The sequence below is a fragment of the Chanodichthys erythropterus genome, chromosome 2 (assembly GCF_024489055.1).
Source record: "Chanodichthys erythropterus isolate Z2021 chromosome 2, ASM2448905v1, whole genome shotgun sequence".
Taxonomy (NCBI): domain Eukaryota; kingdom Metazoa; phylum Chordata; class Actinopteri; order Cypriniformes; family Xenocyprididae; genus Chanodichthys; species Chanodichthys erythropterus.
Window position 1 is genome coordinate 8,147,487 of NC_090222.1, and position 19,968 is coordinate 8,167,454.

The 19,968-nt window shown below is 38.3% G+C and overlaps 1 protein-coding gene across 1 annotated transcript in view; it reads right to left on the bottom strand.

Moving 5' to 3' along the window:
- Positions 1-883: 883 nt before the first annotated feature.
- Positions 884-19,968, bottom strand: part of cdkal1 (CDK5 regulatory subunit associated protein 1-like 1) — a 472,612-nt gene continuing 453,527 nt past the window's right edge. The window contains exons 14-15 of the mRNA XM_067400691.1: positions 18,831-18,995; positions 884-1,500 (exon numbers count right to left, since the gene is read on the bottom strand). Of these exons, the coding sequence (XP_067256792.1) occupies positions 1,342-1,500; positions 18,831-18,995 (324 nt within the window). The 3' untranslated portion in view covers positions 884-1,341. The remainder of the gene's footprint in view (positions 1,501-18,830; positions 18,996-19,968) is intronic.

The following is a 19,968-nucleotide window of genomic DNA, read 5'->3' on the forward strand; positions in this document are numbered from 1 at the left end:
TCTGTAAGGAGGCAGAAGTTCCTCCAGGGAGTGTTGTGAGAGTGCTCATGCCGAGCACACACAAGGAGTGTTGACTACATCCCAGTGGACTGGCGTCAGCTCCACTAAAGCTTCAGTCTACACTGAAACGTGCCCAGGGATCCCTGCTTACTTAAGGTTTTGCATGTCCTGTCATTCTGCACACTCATGTAGACAGAGCTGACTCCAAAATGCCTGCACAAATTGCTCAGCTGTCTCAGTGCGGCTCCTCCGTAGATATAGCCCGTAATAAGACCGCAGAATGGGAGATTTCAGAAGGAACACTAGGCTGTGAATCTGTGTGGTGCCGATGGGGTTTAACGCTACAGCTGACTCGACATACAAGTTCATTTGAGATGTTTTGACAAAGCCTCTGTTGTCGAAATGTTTGAAGAATGCATAAACAACATATAACAAAACTATTCATGTTGTGAGGAACTGTCAGCATCATACATCTATATATTGTACACTAGACCATAAAGACATATAGGCATTGGTACAGTTTGAGGACATTTGTAAATGAACAAGAAAAATGAATGAGTATGTAGGATTGCTTATGAGGGTTTGGCATAATGTTTACAGTCAGTGTACTTTATTCCCATAATATTTGAGCACAAAGTACATATGGTTTCTTTAATATCAAAAGCCTTTTAACACTTCATCCTGTCAACACGAGTATTACATTTTCAATTAATCTGACACTTAAGAAAACAGATGATAACACACACCATGCAACACAGTATTCTGACTGAGGTCATACACATTGTAGCTTCACAAGAGCACAAAATAAAGTGACTGACCTCCTCATGCCAGAATCCCTGAGAAAACATTCCAGAAATACAACCCAGGAGACAGAGGAGAGTGTGTGGAGTCTCATTTATTAGACATGCTTTATGCTGGGAACAAAGATGGGAAGAGTCTGTTGCTCTTAGCCCAAAGCCAACAGTGAGACACCTGGCCTGAAAATGAATGACTGCTGGGACTGAAAATGAACAGAAAGCCAAAGACACTTTCAAGCTGTCCTTGTACAGAGGCAAAGCTTTAATTTCTACAAACATCAACAACAACAACAACAAAAAGATTTTTCATCACAACAGTTGCTGTCACTTGAAAGCAAAAAAGGTTTCAGTCTTTAAAATTAACTTTAAAATTGGAGTCTTTAATTAGCTGTAGAAAAAAAAAAATATATCACTAATCATCCAGCATCATTTACCTTTACTTAACCTTAAAACACAAGACATTAGTATTTGACCACCGGTTTGAGTCCTTGGGTCACTGCACACTATATAAGGCCTTATCCAACACATCAAGAGTAATTTAGTGTCAGTGCAGCTCAATCACAAAAATCATGATTATGGCAGCCAGAGCAAATCCCAAAGAGAGCAGCTTGAGTCCATCACCGTCAAATCTCCATGACCATCCCATGATCGCAGAGGATGCTTCAGAGGAACAGATGTCATTCTGATGGGCCTTCTTTAGGTCCTGCAAAAGAAAAGAGAATTAAAGATAAATACCAGAGCTAAACAGTGATGAAGTGAAATAGCTCAGTGTTATGGGTCATTCATATCTGTTACTGTAAAAGTGAGCGATGGGTTAGTGACTCTTGCTACCTTTTGCAAGGGAACCTTCCTAAAACATGTTAAAGCCCATCTCTGGGTCTGTGCTCATGCAAGATTTCAATAGTTTTAAGCTGTACTTTTATGTTTCTTTGTTCCACTACTTAAAGCCACGAAAAACACCTGCTCCCAGTGACAATCATGGGTGGTGGTTCCACAGAAATAAAGACCCATTAAATACTGAAATGATATTCAACATCATCACCTGAACTAATCACAATTCAAAAGAAAAAGATTATTACTATGACAACAACAGAGGGACTGATGGAACTGAGTTTATGTTTTTATGCATCAACGGTGTTAAATCATCACAATCGTTGGAACATGAGAATGCTTGGATGGAAACTGACCGTGTGATGTGATGTGATATGAGTGAATGTGTGCGGTCCAGATGTCATCCATCTACATCACTCTGACAGGATGGTGATATAGGGCAGTTGCACTCAAAAATGGCAAGAGATTTAAGCACAGCTTCACACCAGAGGACACATCAGAGACTCAAAGGCTAAAATGGTTGTAAGTGGAAGTCGTGTCCTCTCTAATGTGTTGGCACATTAAAGGTTCATCTATAATGGACACAGTAATGGGCTGATGTCTCCCATCAGGACAGGCCTGACAGGCCTGACAGTGTGTTCATTTTTGTACCACTGATATTAAATACAGAGCCTCAATCTGAATGGTCATTTTGTGATTTTATATTTCAGGCTGTCATGGTGTTAATAGCCAACTGTTTGTAATGCAGATTGTAATGTAATGAGCTCAATGCCCATTGCATTTCTGTGGTTTTAGGAAAGTGTAGGTGGTGATCTTTTGGGCAGATGGGATATAATGAAAAGTGATGGTCCTGGGCCGCCATCTTTAGCATCTCTGGGCCTTTAAAGACCATTACAGAGAGCATATATTAGTTTTTACATGTGTAAATGGCCTTCTCACATAGCCTAGAGGAAGTCTATCTGAGAGGCCACACTTTTAAAATTAAAAGTTCCATAAAAGAACATTTTTTGGATACACAAGGAACCTTTTCATGAACAGTTCTTTAAAGAACTATTACTTCTTAGTGTAAAGAACTTATTAAAAAATAAATAAATAAATAAAAAATAAAAATAAAAAATTGCATTATAAAGAACCTTTGGTGCAATGGAAAGGTTATATTGAAGTTTAAGGTTCTTCATGGAACCATTGAGCACATTTACATGCACACCTATAAAATCAGCTCATTGAAACAACCACGTGTCCTAGTTTACATGCAAATCAGTAACCCAGCAATGCAACTAAACTGCGTTTACAAGACTTTAAGTCTTAATAAAGTCTCGACGTCACTACTACCGCAACATCAAAATGTAATCATTTGTGTATCTGACTCTGAGTATTCCATTTGTTATGTTTGTTGTGATGTCAAACTGAACAGTGTTCCAACATGTCAGCTTCATATATTATCAGCATTTTGATTGTGGTATTTCTGCATGAGATGAGAAGACTTTTTTTTTATTTATTTTTTTTTTTTTATAATTTCTTAGGTAAAGAAAGAGTCTGAGTTTGTGATATATTTCCACCTCCCCTACAGCGAAACATTCGCTCTGTCTGGATGAGCTTAAAGCCACAGTAATGGCTTTACATATCATACATGCACACTTCAATAAGCCGTCAGAACACAGGTCTCCCAGAATGCGTGGCAAAAATCTTAAAATAAAGAATCTGTGTCAATTGGTTTATGCCACCTAACATTACAGTAAGCTTCCAATTGTTAACATTAGTTAACTACATTACTTAACAGGAGCTGTAAAAATGACAATTCAAACAACTTTACAGTTCAAATCATACAGATTTTTACAAAAACAATGTTTTATAAAATTAGATACCTTAAATTTCCGTCTTTAATCCATTTTTCAAGAAAAGGGATGGGTCAGAATTACAAATGATTATATTTATATTCGTTTAAAAATTACATATATAAGGCAATATTTTTAAATTAATACATATCAATATTTTATCCTATTTTTCAAATTCACCTTACAACCTTTTCAATTCACCAGTTGAATAAAACACATTTAATTAAATCAATGACTTTTGAAGTTTAATAATCACATTACGCCATATTACGATTCCTGTTTTTCCTCTTGAAATGATAATTAAGACCTTTTTTATTATCATTTAAGATATTTAAGACTTTTTATGGGCTTAAATTTCATAGAACTGAATTTAAGACTTTTTAAGAAACCACCGGGACCCTGTATGGTGGGCCTTTCAGTGGCATCAGTGCATTCACTTCTGACTCCAATATGACCGTAACATCCTCAGATGCTCAGAACTTTTTTTCTTCTTTTTTTTGTGGCTACAGTAGAAGATATAACCTGCTCTACTAACATGATACAGCAGCTGAAAGCTCTTTAAAAGCACACTGAAAGCAGCCTGTCTACAAAACCAGAATTGCTATTAAATTTCCTTTTGTACTGGATATATCCCATTATAAGACGAAAAAGAACAAGTAAACAGTTCTGCTATGACTCTTATCAGAAGAAAAGCAAAGGAAAAGCAAACTCATTGTGAAAATTTTCCCTTGGGTGTGTGTGTGTTGAGTCTGCATTCCCACTTCAGCAGGCCTAGAACAGAACCCTGGGGATCTCCAGTGATGAATAATATAATCCAAGAGACTTCTGCTCTAAAGAATGTCTAAAGTCGACATGAGGTTAGACTAGAGTAATGTAAAACACCTCTGAGTCTCTGACTGCACTACGGGATAGCGCAAAGGAACTGGTTGGAGTGTATTAAAACTTTCAACCGTGTGGGGAATGCCTTTGTACTGAGCGGATATTCTATGCAATTACTTGCCACCCATCCAATCCCAGGCAGGATGCCAGTGATGAATGTGGGTGCAGTATTACTGGATAATATCTCCTTAGCAATGGAGATGTGAGCTTCAGTTATCTGCTGATGCAGCATTACATATATTTCAGGCCATGCTAAGAAACCCTTCCTCAAATCCTCAGCCTCTTCCTCTTTCATCAAATTATCTGCTCATAGCTGACATGGAGGCTCATAAGGAGACTGTATTTTAAAATCCTATTCCCTTGTCAAATAGGAGCAGGGGCTGATAGGATGTCTGGTCCCATCAGCTTTTTTTTTTCTTTTTTCTCATTTCTGATGGAGTTTGGATTCCTTGCCACTGTCGCCTCTGGCTTGCTCAGTTGAGGACTCCTACTATTCAACAATATTACTGATCTGCCTAGTGTTATCAAAAGTACTGACTCTGATACCAAGTCGGTACTGACATTTTAAAAATGTGACGGTTTGAGTGCTGTTGAGCGGATTCGTAAACACCTGATTGGCCATTGTGTTCATGCGACGCTAGCAACGCTACTAGTTTAATTACATTTTTCAGTAGCTTGTCAGTAGTTCAGCTACTTTTAAAACTGTGTAGCTTTTCCAGTAGTTAACTACTTTTTCCAGCAAGTAGCAGTGTAGCTCGACCAAAAGCTACAAGCTACATTGCGTTTTGTGTTCTGACGAGCCTGCAATGCATTGAAGTCGATACTTTTGACAATACTAGATCTGCCTGCATTGACACCATTGTATGCGAACTGAACTGATTTAGATGATGACATCACTGTCTTTTCCAGAGCTGCTGCATAGATAAATGAACTAAATTATAACTAATGATTTTTACAATGGATATGAATCAATACTGAACTGACTTAGGCTGGACAATGTTTTCTTCTAGAGCTGCTGTACAGCCAAAACAAACTTTATTACATTATTTTCCTGTTATCATCGTAAAGCTGCTTTGAAACAATTTACATTGTAAAATGTGCTATATAAATAAAGGTGACTTGAATAGTAAAATCACTTGAGAAGCACCAGAATAAAAGATAAAAACCATTACCAGACAGTCCAATTTGGAGGGAGCCAGTGAGTTCTATTTTTCTCTCATTACTCTCTTTATCTGCCAATATCTTTTCCTTTTTTCCCCCTGCTCTTTTTCCTCTTTTGATGAATGTCAGTTAGAGTGACCGCTAGTGCATGCTGCATCCAGACACCACATTGATTCATGTCTACTTCATTCACACACACAAATCTAATGAGTGTCCGTCGATAGACTGTAGCGGCTCAGACCGAGGTGAGAGGCTCAAGGACAGTGACGCTGGGCCTCCAGACGCCTGAATGATCTCCCGCCCGGCTGAGGTAATAATCTCCCCCACACACACACACACCAACCTGTGATCCATCAATCTCAGACGCTTCACCATGGAGGATTAGACACAGCCGAAAGCAAATAAACACTGCCATCAACCAAACACAGGAATATGCTAGAATGGAAAAAACAACAACAAAAAATTCTTGTTCTGATGTTTGTCTAAACTGAACAAGAGGTGAAAATGAAGATGGCCATTTTGACACCCATCACATTATTTTAAACATTATGGGAAATGATGTAAACTGGACTTGAACCTGTGTTGCCCACATCAGCATCAATGTTTCAGCATCAGCATCAAAGCATCAATGTTTCAGATACACTAACCACTAACAGGTCAAACACAACACAACACAACACACAACAAAACAAAACATTTGACTAATCCAGAGTAGGGCTACCACTATATCAGATTTTCACTACACAATTATTGTGACCAAACAAACTTTATTTATTTAATGTTTTCTCTTTTCTGGCCATTGAATCTCGCTGGAAATATGAGTGTAGGGAGGCGGAGAGAGTGTTTGTTGATCAGCAGACTGCCATGTCTAACAGAACACAACAGAACACAACAGAATAAAAAAAAAAAACTCCCACACTGGTGATATAACTTGAGTCATCTCCTCCAATGTGATTTTGTGCAGCAGCAGCATATACACAGTGCATTCTTTGTTCCTTCTTTGTTCCATTTGTTCAGCATGTGGGCAGTATCTTTGCAAGTGCACTGCACTTACAACAAAATGGAAAAGCACATAATCAAATTTATATTATTTTAGTCATTTTAACATGACTAAACATACAGTACATACGGAGTGACTGAAACAATCTTTGTCATAGAATATACTTGTTTGTTCACACACAGTTTGAGCATTCTTCTTTCCTTAATGGGGTAAGGTCATGTAAAAATGATATTCAAACACTCAAATTCTTTAAACATTAAATAAAACACATAATCAGTACATGAGCTTATCATTGTCATACTTTGTATGCTGTTGTTCCAGTCTTGGTGTCTCAGAAATAGAAACTGTTTCTAAAATATAATCCTTTGTTGTTCTATGCATATCACCGTCATGGATGATAAGGACAAAAACTCTGATTAAAATGAAAAACGCCTTTTATTGCATTGCGTCTGGTTAGGACATGGTGTTAAGGTTCAATATCTTCACTTACTATTTGGTGGCACTGCATTATTATCATATGTGCAGTTTTTTACATATCATGATTTCTGTTTTTCACAATTATTATCAATACAGGTATACTGCGACACACCTAATCCTAGGCTGACACAATCTCTGCATCAACACACAAACTCAGCTTATGTGTGTTCTTCACGTAAATAACATGATTAAAGGATTTCAACCAGAGCTGTGGCTTCAGACACCCATCAGGAACATCAGCGCTTAGACCTTCAATCTCAGTTTGCACAGACAAAAACCGAGTGCAGCTGACAGCATTGCTCTGCAATATTTTCCAGTGAGCCTCCCATCAGGGTCATTGATCAAGTTACCTCTGCACCTCTATTCATCAGTGACTGACAAATGCAAATATCAGGACAACTTTAAATTCATCTCTACATCAGAACGCTCACTCTGAAGATGCAGAGACTTTGCTGTAACAGCTCATCATAGAACCCAACCCAAGAACAGAGCGAGCAGAGAGGGATGAGCTCTAGGATCCTCCTTCAGTTTTATACCTGGCTTTAAAGCAGGGGTCTCAAACTCAAATTGGTGGGGGGCCATTATATATATATATATATATATATATATATATATAGATAGATGGATTTTAACATCTAGTGGAAGTATTTTCCCTTACTTCATGTTAGCTTAAATAACATTAAAATCTTGCACTGAACAACACTGTACTGAACAAATACAATCCCTGAATGCATTTGCACACGCTTCTGGTTCTTGACAGACACCTGCAGCGCTTCTGCTCACACAGCTGAGACACATTTGTCCAAGATGCCGTTTGAACATCGGTAACGTTTAATGGTTGCATCGGACGCGTTTCGGTGGTTTTAAATCAACGCTCGTGACTTAAAGTCAAGAGCTTTTACTATGATTTAGGCAAGCGCGCTCATAATAGAAGCGATGCGGTTGAGAGCGCGGCTCATGGTTGCATAGCAACGACAAACGCCACCGGAGCAAAAGCACATTGGAAAGAAGGAGAATGCTGCGCGGGCGCTTATGTGACGCGATATGTGAATGCCCCCATAGAACGGCGACTTTTTCTTTGCATATCAGTCATAATGTCCTGCGGGCCGGCAGTTTGAGACCACTGCCATAAGTGATAACAAAATAAAACAAGTTTTAGAATAACTCGCGGACCGCACTAACACTAAACTTTGATGTCAGGTGGGAGGCCACAAAATATCCACGAGTTTGAGACCCCTGCTTTAAAGTATCAGGGGATACTATGAAGCCATCTTTTCTGGACAGAGAGTAACTAGTGGAACTCGAGGAAAGAACAAGATCAAGGTAACAACTAACTTATAAAGAGAGACAGATTAGTACCATGTCTGCTTGATTACCACAGACTGTAAAAAAATATGGACGTAGTGTCCGTGACCTCACCCATAGAGTTCTGAACAGCAGTTTTGACGCGTAAATGAGGCCGCGGCCATCTTAGCTACACGTGACCGCACGTCACTCACGGATAACTGAAAATGGGCAAAGAGGCAGGATGTAGTTGGAGCCCACGTGACTTGTTGCCGAAACCACGCCCGCCTAGCATATCCATCTTAGATACTATCTAATATTAATAAAGATAACAATACCATTAGAAAGTACTAAAGTTTTACTGTCAATCTACGGTAATTTTTAAGATAACGTTATAACGTTAGATGCTCTAACACCAGTAGGCTAATTAATTTGTGTGGGGTGTGCAAATAACACAAAAAAATCAACTGGGACTTCATACCTTTAATGAAAAAGAGATCGCAAGATGAATCCAATCCGTTGCACTTGGGTAAAATGTCCTTTTCAAAACAAAACTACTTTTTGTTCATGAAAGCGTTAAATCCATGAAATCTTTATATATTATCCATCGTTTGCATTACATATCTAAGGAATGATTTGCACTCCATCATCGTTCTTCAAGAAAGGATGCAATCTGAGCATTGTTTATAATGTAAAACTTGATACGCACAGTACCAGATATCTGTATAACTCTCAAATGTTCTCTCAAACTAATGAGCACTTGTCCAAAGTATAATTTTTCAAAATAGTGCATCAGTTTTAGTTATAATATCCAAGCAGTGCTGTTGGAGCTGTATATCCTCCTGGTATTGTCATTGTATTAATCTCAGGAACAAAACTTTTAGCCAATGCCACGACGATCCAACAAAGTGTGTTCCGCATGCGAGCACATGTACACAGACTGACATCTGTCTCGAGTATGCAGCAAGCCATATATTGTATAAAATAATTCAGAAAAAAGGCACAAATACGGCTGAGATGCCAAATTGAGCGGCTGGAATTAGCTGAGGTAACATGACGGCTCACAGACAGCAGCGCCACCTGTCACTCAAGTGACCACACCCATGGCCGTATCTACCATTGAGGACACCGAGGTCATGTCCTCGGTATTTTTTCCCTAAATTTCAAATTAGTCAAAGCTGAAATCCAGCAGTGATGATCAATGCCAAACACAGAACCCGGTCCGTGTCCGAATCCATATGTCGTCTGTATTTTCTCCCAATTAAATTCACATTCTCCGTCTAATCTCAAGTGAAATCTCCGCCTCTATCTGTCTTTGCAGGCAGTGGCACGTGACACGTTACCTAGGCTACAGATTCAGAGAGTCGGGAAAGCCGGCAGGCTGATTGTATGTTTTTTCACGTAAGATAATACATCGTAGTGTGGTCTTGAACTCAAGAATTGCTCGCGCAAATGCGACGCGTGCTGCATATTACTGCATTATAGTTTAACTAAAGCGCTAAAGAAACTACAGGCATGCACCATCATTATTCTGAGGTAAATGAAGTCATGGAATTACCAAACATGCGATTAAGCTGCCTCAAAACTGCATGCATGTATGTATTTGTTGACATGGTTTTAAAGCTATTGTTATCCAATTTGTTGGCCTTAAAACGTCTTAAAATGCATATATGTACATCAAGGAAATCAAAATTTTCTCGGGGGAGCATGCCCCCGAACCCCCCTAGTAAAACATATTTTGTGACCTCGGTAAATATAAAACCCTGCGTACGGCCCTGACCACACCCTTAATTATGCAGAACTTTAAGGCTTAATATAATTTAAACGGATGAGTTATACAAAAATTCACCCCCCTCAGAGTTGTCATGAAAGGCAAAATTAGCAGTATAGACCGAAACACAATTTGAACCAGAGTGTAAACATGTTTTTTTCTGCTGTAAACTTGCCTGTTTTAACATGATAGTCAATGAGATTCTGCTCCCTTTTGCAGCCTGTCCCTAGCGGCCAGTCGATGAATCGCAGTTTAAGTTACTTCCGTATTGGCTTCACGAGAAACTGGGGGAGGTTGCCGCTTGTTGATTACCAAGGAAGTGGAAGGACATTTACATTAAAATAACATGCCTAAATGTTTTAATGAAAATTATAATTATGGTTATTATGTAAACAGTCAATGCCAGTTCACAGAAGACGCCTCTCATAACATCTGTAAATATACAACTCTTTTCAATCATGGCAATTCATGTCAAAGAACCAATTAACAAATGTAATTTGTAATTTTTACTCTGTTAATTACTGCAAAAGCTAAAAAACAAATGCAAACACCTAAACATACATATACGTTTAAAATTGTGCTGCTTCACAATACTGACTGACCAACTCACCACAGATATAAATACAGCTTGAATCGTTTGCACATGATCAAACAACAAACATCTGCAGAAATATGAGCTTTGAGCAGACGTTCCAGCAGACTGTATTCACTCCGAAGATGAATAACATCAAAACAGTCTAGAAGAACTTACACTTCCATCACTTCATGTTTCACCTTTACTTTTCTAGATGTGATGTGTGTAGGATGACACAGAAACAGCCAGTGTCGGCAGGGAAATCTTGGCTCTCCAGATGATAAAGGTCCAGCAATTACAACTGCTGCTGGAGAAACACGCTGACACTGATACTGACACACACACAGCACGTTTTTTTTTGTGAATTGTGGGGACATTCCATAGGCATAATGGTTTTTATACAGTTCAAACCATATTTTCTATCGCCTACACTACCCCTACACTTACCCATCACAGAAAACTGCACATTTTTAATTTCTCACAAAAACTCATTCTGTATGATTTATAAGCCTTTTGAAAAATGTGGATATGGGGTAATGTCTTCATAAGGAACCCTCTACTCGTAATACCCATGTCATTATACAAATTTGTGTCCTGATGTGTCAAAAACACACAGACACACACACACAGACACACAGACACACACAGACACAGACACACACACAGACACACACAGACACAGACAGACACAGACACACACAGACACACACACACACACACACACACACACACACACACACACACACACATGTTTGTTTTTGTGAATTGTGGGGACTTTCCATAGACTTCAATGCATTTTACACTGAACAAACTGTACATTCTATCCCCCTACCCTGCCCCTACCCCTAAACCTAACCCTCACAGGAAACTGTGCAAACTTTTACTTTTTCACAAAAACTCATTCTATATGATTTATAAACCCATTTACATTGTGGGGACCGCTGGCTGGTCCCCACGATGTAGGTGAACTCAGGTTTATATTACATCATGGGGACATTTGGTCCCCACAATGTAATATAAACAAAAGCACACACACACACACACACACACACACACACACACACACACACACACACACACACACACACACACACACACACACACACACACACACACACACACACGCAGCATCTTTCAAGAGAGCAGGGCCATGTTTGTCCCATCAGACTCTCTCTCTCTCATTGTTCTCATTGACTCTCTCCAGTGTTCAGAGCAGTTTCAGTCATGGAGCACTAAACATACACACTTGTGTTGTAAGACCTAATCATCTCAAACGTATTCACACACATACACTTTCTGGGGAATATTCAGTAAGTTCCAATTAGTCCTTCCTGACCTATCAATTAACATCAATTAACACTAGCAAATCTAATTAGCCCTTAATAAACACAAACAAACAAAGGCTTTATCATGGGAGAACACAGAAACATCTAAGATCAAAGTCAGAGGAAAGACCCAGATCTGCAGTATTCTATATCATTACATCATGCAGTTCTGCAAAAGATGTTTCCCAAACAGCTCCTGTTTCTCTGTTTATACACGTAGTGATTTTACTTTGGTCTGGCACGGGCACCACAAATGTTGTGAGTTTTAGTCACACCACTTAAGGTGATTGAGAGTGTCCTTCCCAAATTACGGAGCACCAGCCAGGAATTTATGAAATGCTATTAACACTGCTGATTAACAATGCTAAATGTAGATCAATAAAAAAAGTCTTCTGAAAAAACTTGTCAAATGTGTATGACATTTTTATTTTCTAGATTTTCTTTTTCTGCAGTGTTTTATCAAAAGTATCAATCTATCTTGCTGCTGTGTTTCTGCTACTATTGGTAAAATAACTGTCATCTGCAGCTTGTAGCGCTTTATGTCTTTAAAGAGAGAGAAGCAATTCACACCCTGAGCGCTTGTGGTGTGTACCGCTCCATTGTTTTGACACGCTGCTCACTATAAATTGAAGAAACATTAAAATGGTGCTACCATTGTCATTATGTCTCACTGTCCGGTTGGTTTGATGCATAAAGCTATTTGAAGACCCCTGACCTACAGTAGGCATTATACAGAATACAAAGAGTCCAAACATGACTATATTATGCTGAACTTTCACCATGCTTTCATGTATACCTTAATAGGTAAGTTTGTATACCATATTGTGTTGTAGCACTAATTAAGCATATACAGTTCTGTTAGTAGATATGGAGAACATTTGCTATATTTTGTGTCCATTTTGTGTACTATGTGTGGAGTCTGAAGATCTGTTCTTCCTTTTGTGGCTTCACCCAAATGGCATGGTTTTTTCCCTATGAGTCCTAAGGAATTTACAATCATTCACACTTGTGGATAATAATGAGGGAAAACAAATGAGTTCCTGTGATTGAGGTAGTCACTTTGTGTTGATAAACCCCCTCCTGCTGTTCTTCACAAGAAGTGGTGTTAGGGCAAAAAGCATCTGTTTTGCTGTCCACAGAAAGCCAATCACATTGAAGTTAAACTTTTTCCACACGTGGGATGGAAAGATGTTGCCATTCAGTTTTCCCGCTGTTCACTACATACGTCACAAACGCACATGGTAGGAGAGTTAATGAAGCTCGGCACTGCAGCGCTGTGACAGATGCAGTGATAGTCACTCAATGAATCTTCTCTCTTTATAAGAACAAAACTTTCATAAACTTTCAAAGGAACAGTGCACTAAGCGATGAAAGATCTCTCATCTTTTACTCAAGCTCATGTCATTTTAACCTGAATGATAGAGGTTCGCTGGAAAGGTCTTTGTACACTTAAGGTGAAGGAATAACATATCAGTGGTCCATATGGTTCCTGCAATATATTGATGCTGTATGTGAGGAACAGCCTGAAATTGAAACCATTATTGCAGATCTTCTTCATTCGCCTTCAGTGTATGTAAAGAAGAAGAATGAACACACTGTCAAACAGCCTTGTGTGCTCCAATGAAGGAGGACAAGCACATGAGACTGACTAAATGAGGACTGTCCCTTCAACACACCATAGGTTCAGAATAATGTCTGGACATTTCCTTGTTCATCAGAGATCTGAGATCAGCACCCCACAGTCATCTCACCTAAGCAGCTCTGGGATCAGTTCTGGAGGTCAGCGAGTGCAGATGTAATGCTGTGCAGGGAGACATCTACACACCTGTAGCAGCATAGCACTGCTCCTCCTCCCGTCAGCTGCTTCCGCTTCACAGGAGTAACAGCCCAATAAATCAGCATTCAAAGCTGGATTCGTCTTCTCTCTTTCTCTTTGATGGTGTATCTGTGTCATTCTGCTCTCTTTAAAGCAATATGAGCATTTGACAAGCAAGTGAATATGGAAAGAAAAGAAAAAAAAAAAAAAACCCAAATGACCATGGGCACTGGAGACAAGTCACAATGCATTTACACCTGCGGAAACACTTGAGAAGCTACGCTTTGGAGCAGAACAGGTTTCCACATGTTTCTGGGAGTTTTTTTGTTCTTTGTCAATGCACAAAAATGAACAACCATTGATTGATCAAATACAGATTGAATAATTTATAGCATCATGTCTGACATTAATGGCAGCAAACACCATTGGCTTTTGTGTGTCTATGCATAAATATGAATAGAATTGAGAGCTTCCACAGGCAGGAAGATTTTCAGTGAATACAGGTTTTGAACAATATAACCAAAATAAATGATGACAGAATTTTATATACATTCACTACTTTTCAAAAGTTTGGGGTCAGTAAGATTTTCTTTTTCCATGAAAGAAGTTTCTTACACTCTAAAAAAATGCTGGGTTAAAAACAACCCAAGTTGGGTTGAAAATGGACAAACCCAGCGATTGGGTTGTTTGAACCCAGCGGTTGGGTTAAATGTTTGCCCAACCTGCTGGGTAGTTTTATTTAAACCAACTATTATTTAAAAATTGCTATATGGCTAGCTTAAAATGAAGCCAAAATAGTTGGGAAATTAAAAACCAGATGCAATTAGAGACAACAATAATAGACAAAAGGTGAATGTTTATTAATAAGCTTTAATATTGTATTAATATAAATTTAATAGTTTATTAATATAGATTTATTAATAAGCAATTTAATAAATGTTTATTGTTTAATAATTATTCATTGAACATTAATAAATGTTCATACTTTGGGTTAATTTTAATTAAGCAATACAGTAATTTTTAAACAATAGTTGAGTTAAATAAAACTACCCAGCAGGTTGGGCAAACATTTAACCCTACCGCTGGGTTAAAACAACCCAATTGCTGGGTTTTTCCATTTTCAACCCAACTTGGGTTGTTTTTAACCCAGCATTTTTTAGAGTGTATGCTCAGCAAGACTGCATTTATTAGATCAAAACAGTAAAAACAGAAAAAATAACTTTTCTATGTGAATATATTTGACCCGTGCTGGCAAAATAAGTCATAATGAGAAAAGTTCCAGAAAGAGTTATTGTTATTCTCACATTCTCTACCTTCAAAATGATGTATGATTTTTTGGAATCCGACGGAAAAATGATTGAGCTACACCTGTTTGAAGTCGTCAGAGCCAGTAAAATAAATTTTGAGAACGTTCCAAAAAAATAAAATAAAATAAAATAAAATGAATGAATAAATAAATAAATAAAAATAAATAAATAAATCGTCTAGCAACCATACCTTAAAATCCTTGGTAATACCACCAAATTTGGCACAAACCAAGTAAAAAAAAAACCAATATATCTATAGGAAAAATATATATATTCAACTTTTTCTAAGATTTCACAATTGTTTGATTAACAGTAATGAAACAGACAGCCTATATATTAAGAACTACTATACCACACGTAGCTAATATAATGTAAGACATCAGATGTTTTTCCCCAACTATAAACCAAACGTTCCTTTAAGGCATAACAGATGATGTTTGCTTGAATACTCGCCAAGACAGATTTTTTTTTTTTTGAAATACTGTAATTCTTTGTATATGTGTATATCGGGATCCGGCACTGAGGCGTCTTTTTTGCGGGCACTTCGGATCTGTCAGTCAGCGTGAGTAAGATCGTTTTGTTTACATCAGCATAAGTTTGAAAATCACATTTCATTGGTTCAGATTCTTGCCATCGAGAATTAGCTACGAATATTAACAAAGTTGGAATGCTGCACTTTACAACGACACCGAACTTGTGCTGAGGCAAGCGCCAATAGTTGAAAAGCAAGCAGAGAATGACTGAATTTTCCATGGACAAAGGAAAGTTACCATTCTCAGAAAAATAAAAATAAAAAATAAATATACTTTTAGATGTTTAATTGGAATTTGGAGCATTAGGATCGCTAGACGAGGACTTAATGAACTCATTTTTGTAGCACGGGTTACATATGTTAAAATTTAATTTGTGATGGCAAAGCAGAATTTTCAGCATCATTACTCCAGTATTCAGTGTCACATGATCCTTCAGAAATCATTCTAATATGCTAATTTGCTGCTCAAGAAAGATTACTTATTATCAGTGTTGAAAACATTTGTGCTGCTTCATATTTTTGTGGAAAGTGTGATACATTGTGTGTGTGTGTCACCTTTATTTATATAGCGCTTTTTACAATGCAGATTGTGTCAAAGCAGCTTTACATTGATAACTGGTACATTTTTGGCTGCACAGCAGCTCTTAAATAATAGTGTCAATGCAGGCAGATCAGAAGCACTGTTGAATAAATGTCAATAATACTATTGAATATCAAATGTCAAGTGTCCCCAACTAAGCAAGCCAAAGGCGACAGCGGCAAGTGTGTTGTCATTGTGTGTGTGTGTGTGTGTGTGTCCTCCGTGAATGATCTAGGAAAAATACGACTGGCTCTCTGTCTTTATTTGTCATTCTGTGCTAATCTTTGATGGCTGTGTTATTTTTCTAGAGGGGAGAGAACACACGTCCACACAGAGGACATCAAATGATGCTACAAAATGTGATACACATTTTAATTTCACACCCCATCAGATTTTACTGCTGCCCTGGCAGACCATAAAACGCAAGAGAGAGAGAGAAAGAGAGAGAGAGAGAGAGAGAGAGAGAGAGAGAGAGAGAGAGAGAGAGGAGGAGGAAAATAGAAATAAAGAGAGATTGAAAATACACAGTGGTCACGGTCATCTAACAGAGGCTGTTCTGAAAAGTAAAAAGCAGCAGGACCGTAGTTTAATGGAAGGAGGTCTAATGCTGCCGAATGAACTCTGTAAGTAGTGGCGAACTGCTGTCTTCATATGGGACCGAGTTCACTAGTTAAGCACTCAAGAGCTCCAAGCAATGACAGAGAAACGTGTGGAGAGCTAATTAGGGCAGCAGAACATCTCACTTGCACAATTCCTCTCTCAGACACACTTCATTTAAAAGCCACTGCTCTGAAAGAAATGAGACTTAGTTATAGAGTTTATAAGTTACTTCTAGCTCCTTCCGTTGACAATAAATTGGCCAAAGAGTTACTGAGAACTGGATCCTCACCATACAACACACAAGCTTTCACCATTCAAGTCATAAACTTGAAAAAATTAAACCATTTGACATCAACATCCAGACCAAGTCCGTCAGTCCAATAATCAGGCTGTCCATTTGAGTTAAGTGAAATAGAAAAACAGCTGGTTACCTTTAGTTGGCAAATTAACAAACTAGCTGGTCATACCTGCTTAAAGGAATAGTTTATCCAGATGGAACACACACAAACAGAAAAAAAAAAGAAGAATCAGCTGTTCTGCTCATTCAGCAAAATTTAAGTGTTTATTTAACCTTAAGATTAATTGATTTTTGTTTAAGATGAATCACTTGTTGAATACCTCATAATACATGTAAGTTGCTTTGAATAAAACTGTCTAAATGTAAAACAATGATCAACCCATATACACTCATGCCCAAATCCAATATGGCCCATTGACATTAATTGTATGAACAAACAAGCGCTGCAATATTCATTCCACACAAGGAAGAAAGTCATACAGGTTTGGAACATGAGGGTGAGTAAATGCTTACAGAATGATCATTTTTGGGTGAACTATCTTTTTAAAGGTGCTTTTTGGAGGATGGTGGCTGGTCAAGCAGTATGGACCAACTAACAACCTGCTTAAACCAGCTTGAAATTAGCTATTATGTCTGAAACACCAGCTACCAGCAAAAGCTGGTCTTTTTTCTAACAAGCCAGACCAAGACCACAATATAAATACAGTAAGTCTCACTGCTACCAGGCACCAACTGGTGTTTAAATGTACACAACACAGAGGAACACAATTAGACTTTTCATTTAGCAGGAATGATGTCCTCATTTCTTTTATCAGTTCTCTATGTGATTTAAAGAATATATATTAGATTCTGTTTGCTCAGACTATAATAGTTGATTCTTGTGTGTAGGTGGTTTCATGTACTATCAGAAATCCTGTGAACATGTTTTATGAATTTCACACTCTCATCCTAATGTAAAACAGACTGCAAACAGAGTGTGAAGTCTGGACTCTCGGCCTCCAATCTGTCACAGCTATCTCTTCAGACACAGATAGAAAGAGGGTGCTACTCACACAATTTTCCTTCAGACAGACTCTCTGGCAGCTAAGTGGTCAGTTGGCCATCACAGGCTCTGGGCACAACTGACTTTTCACTCAGCCAGCTTCTGCTGGTCCCTGAAAGGGCCCCATCATTACTACATCACATTCAAGCTATTGGACTGCAGCTGAAGCTGTTGTGCTTCTAAACACCTAAAAACTACTCAGAAAATTCTGGAAATAAAACCCACAAATGAGGCCACTGTAAAGAGAGGGTAACTTTGCTTTTCCACTGATTGCAAACCAAAACCAAAAGTCAAGTCACATTTATTTCTATAGTGCTTTATACAATACAGACTTTTTTCCAAACAGACTATTTCAAAGCAGCTTTACAGGATCAGAATCAGTGATGCATTTCTCATAAAATATGAGAAATTATAATTCTAAAGCAGTTTTTAAAAGACAATAGTGTCATTATTCAGCTCAGTGTTGATTCAATTCAGTTAAATTTAAAGTTCACCAATTATGAAATGAGTTCAATTCAGTTCTACAGACGACGAATAGTATTAATCACCCTCAATTCAGTTTAAATTTTTGTTCTCATCCAGCAGTGTCAGTGCAGTCTAATGGATAATTTTAATATTTTTTTAAACCCCCACAGTCACTGAATCTGTGTATTTTGCCATCTTCAGAATAAAGTCATGTAGAACAGGCTAATCTGAAATATATATGGTCAAGTAGACTGACCTGAGGGAGTCCAGACACCTGGCCCTTCTGAAGAGGCTGAGCGATGAAGGCAGTAAAGACCTGAGCATCCTCCACTGGCCGGCCCTTCATGTAGTGCTTCCCAGCCTCATATATATCCACCTCAATCATCTTCCCTTTGAACTCAGGCTTCTTGGGCACCAGCACCTGCAGATGCATGAAGGAGAACATTTTACCAGGTCAGTCCCTTTAGGTTAAAAATTTTAAATTCTTTATAACACAATATACAAAACAGCATCATGAACAAAACAAAACAATAGGAAAGCAGGGCCATCTACAGTGTTTAGCAACAAATATAACCTACAGCTCACAAATGGACAGTGGAAAACATTTATGAAAACTGCAGAACTGTGACTTTTTGCGACCGGTAATGCAAATAAATTGGTTCTTGTTAACCTTCAGCTCTGATATCCATATAATCAATGAATGTATAAGTAAAAATTAAACACTAAATCAAAACACAAGGCACAGGGGGAAAAAAAAGCATTTGAAGGGTGAGAGCCAAATCAAACACCATGGTCTTCTCATGTCAAGCGTAATACTAGAGATCAAAAGCACTTGACACATCAGAGTCGTGTCAATGTCCATTGCTTTCACATGCCTTCCTCCGTATCCACTCCACATATAAACTTTAAACTACTTGTTAAAGATTCTCACATGCTCCTCAGGACCTGTTATTCATTTTCATTGTTCATCCTGTTGTTTTGAACTTGTAAATGCCACATTGACCATGTGGAAAAATAAAAGAAAGACACAAACAAGCATCTTTTTTCATCGCATGTGCTCTTGCGTTCTTGATGCCAGGTTGCCGTACACTCCTCTAATCCCAGAGCATCGGACACATTCAGCTGAGACCTTTAGATCTTCATGCGGTCTGAAGGGAGATGAATCAGTTCATGCGTGGAGGCTGAGTTGGATTAAAAAGATGTGCAGTTGGATCTTTAGGGGTTTACATTGAAATTGCCTTCATTACGCTGAGCGGCAGATAAATTTCGAAAGTAAAAACCACCTTCCCCAGACATGAAAGGCTCGGCAGAAGCTTAACGCACATTATGATTCATCAAAACACCGACATATCAGAGGATCTGTCGAATACGTTTTCAATTAGGCTGGGGAAATA